Genomic DNA, 3,108 nt, shown 5'->3' with positions numbered 1-3,108 from the left:
TATATATATGTGTGTGTGTGTGTGTATGTATTGAGTTATTTTGTATACATAGATTTATTGAAGTGATACTTTCTCATATATCTTGATATGTACCAACTCAGTATTTCTAATCGAATATTGAAAATTGTTATACTTTTACAGTCTCGGATGTTCGTTTTGTTTGATATCTGGCGATTAATTCTTCACATATTGGAATCCGGCAGTTGAATTGACCATCCATTCTCCACCTTAGTACCATATGGTCTCATACACCTGCCTTGTTATACAAGAGCAGGTATTACACCATTGATATGGTAGTTTAAACCGTGCACGTTGTAAGTATATTACCAACGACCACCAGTGTATGTGATGTCGCATATCAGAGGAGATGATCTGGCACAAAGAAATGATACTCACCTTCACACAGCATAATCAACATTTATATATATATATATACACTTATCATCTGTATTTTTAACCATTTGTACCTGTTCTCTCAACTATATATATACACTATCTTCTGCTGCATCGTCAAACCTTCACACCCGATTCTTACCGATTTATATTATTATCATCTGAACTATTTATACAATTAACTTCTACTCTATTTTCATCCGTTTACACACGGGCGCTATTTATATACACTTATTAATTCTCAACTATTTATATACACTTATTCGATCTCAAATAATAATATACACTTGTGAATCTCAACTATTGATATGCACTTATTAATTCCCAGCTATTTATATACACGTTTCAATTCTTAACTATTATATACACTTATCAATATACACTTATTAATTCTCAGCTATTAGATATACACTTATTTTCGGCTCGATTGTTAACCTTTTGCTCACTTCGGCGCAGACGACATGGAATATACACAAACTTCTTGTGGGAAGAGTGATCTGTATTCGAAAGCTCCTGCAACCCCATTGAAAGGTTCAAATTTGGCGGGAAACCCCAAAGCTCTGGCCAAGACTAATTCCAAAGCTCTGGCCAAGACTAATTCTGAAGCTCTCGCCAAGACTAATCGTCAGGATTCGGCGCTTGACGAAGTGTCACTGCAATGTGCGCATACCGACCACCAAGAAGATTCAGAGTATGTGTGTGCTATTAATAGGTTTGGAGTGTAGGCGTTCTATTAATAAATTTCGAGTAGGTGTGTGCTATCCATTGATTTGGAGTGCAAGAGTTTTATTAATAGATTTTGAGTAGGTGTGTGCTATTAATAAATTTGGAGCGTAAGAGTTCTATTCATAGATTTCGAGTAGGTGTGTGCTATTTGTGTATTCCGAGTTAAGGCGTTCTATTAATAGATTCGGAGTAGGTGTGTGATATTAATAGATTTAAAGTACGTCTATCACATCCAAACAACTCCAGTGCGTGTCATTGACTGGCGAACGGTTCCGTCTGCTATTCCACAGTAGCACAAACCCTAAAACCCTAAACCCTACACCCTCGACAGAGGCATTGTGGACAGTCACAACCACATCAGCCGTAGGGCAGAGAAATCAGAGATACGACGCAGAACCCTAAACTCTAAAACTATGAAATGCATATACGTCGTTCGCGTGTTTTATTAAAGGCCTACCTATTCGAATCACTCACGCCTACAGACGGAGAGACTCAGCATTCGATGAGGTGTACAGAGCTAAGCCGGGCGATAAGTCCCTGGACACGAACACCATTAAGGAACTGCCCAACGGAGACAACCACACACAAGCGGGAATAAACGACACAAACGGGGCAATAAACGACACAGCACACGGGGGGGGAAGCGAAGAGGATGACATAAGCGACACACCCGCAGCACGCCGTGCCTCTACGAAGCCCACAAACACGACGGAGGAACTAGAGCTGCAGGTGAGGGAAGCTTTTGGTTTGTATTTGGGACGTGAAAGAGCATGTCTGTGTTAAATATTTAGACATACAAATGTGAAGGTACATTCGAACCTGGAAATGCATATGTATACGTATACGGGTTGACGTATTTGTGTAGTTGGTCACTTCCTAGTATGTTTCACATATAGTGGGTGTCGCGGTGTATTGTTGTTTTGGTGTGCAGATGCAGGAGCAGAATGTGTTTATTTTGCAATATTTGAGAAATCACACCTCGTGCTCCTTCGTTTGTCCGCTTGCTTGTTAGAACCCTAAAACCCTAAAACCCTAAGCGGACTACTAGAGTATAGAGTGTATCTGAATAACAAATGTAAGGTTTCACCTAACTATCATTCACATCAGCTATCTTTTGGAAGTTCTGTACTCCAAATACATAACCATTCTATATGTAGAGCATTTCTCTCATACTTATACATACGGGTCTGCTTGAATCGGAAATGTGTCTACATGTTCAATGTGTAGTCTATCCTATCTATCATCCAGATTAATTACCTTAAAGATGATCCGTACTCCGTATTCGAACTTTGGCTTGCACCCCTCGATTTTAGGGCTCTGCCAAACCCCAAACACTAAACCCTCGCAAAAACCTGAAACTTGAAACCTGAAACCTGAAACGCGAATATACCTCCCATTGCTTCAATTTCCAGAAAAAGATATTGGATGGATCTAGAAACTTACTAAAGGAAACAAAGACAAATTCTGAAGAATATCGGAAAGCAAAGGTGTGTTTCGGAGCGCACAGGTCTAACACGACCTCTCACAGATAATTTTTGACTTTGTATGTTGACCGATCCAAGAACACACGACTGTGTGAATCAACCTGTGAATCTAACACTCGTTTTTGCACACTCACATTTGTAGAAATATATTATAATACAGGAGGCATCTGTAGCAGAGTTTATTTGACAGTAGATATGATATATTTGTATGTGCCGTTCAGTCTCTGTAGCTCAGTATCATTCCATACAGCGCCTACAACAGATCACTCACAAACCATTCATTAACACTCACAAACCATTCATTGTCACTCACAAACCATTCATTATCACTCACTGTCACCCAGGCTATAATAAAAGACACCAAAGAACATATCGAACATTTGAAGAATCGAATCGAGAGTGAAAAAATGGCTCAAAAATCATCGCTGGCTAGCCGTAAGCACAGCGGCAAGAGGTGAGTGAAATAGCTACAATTTTTTGCTACAAACTGATAATTTATATATAT

General features: G+C 39.3%; 1 protein-coding gene across 1 annotated transcript; it reads left to right on the top strand.

Moving 5' to 3' along the window:
* Positions 1 to 854: 854 nt before the first annotated feature.
* SARC_01572 (hypothetical protein) lies at positions 855 to 1,902 on the top strand (the record flags this gene model as incomplete). Its single annotated transcript, XM_014304677.1, has 2 exons — positions 855 to 1,084; positions 1,602 to 1,902. The coding sequence occupies 2 exons, from the start codon at positions 855 to 857 to the stop codon at positions 1,900 to 1,902; spliced, it is 531 nt and encodes a 176-aa protein (XP_014160152.1).
* Positions 1,903 to 3,108: the final 1,206 nt, after the last annotated feature.

The sequence above is a fragment of the Sphaeroforma arctica genome, assembly GCF_001186125.1.
Source record: "Sphaeroforma arctica JP610 unplaced genomic scaffold supercont1.64, whole genome shotgun sequence".
In the NCBI taxonomy this organism is placed as follows: Eukaryota; class Ichthyosporea; order Ichthyophonida; genus Sphaeroforma; species Sphaeroforma arctica.
Note: the sequence above shows the minus strand (reverse complement) of the source record. Positions and strands in the feature narration are given on the sequence as shown.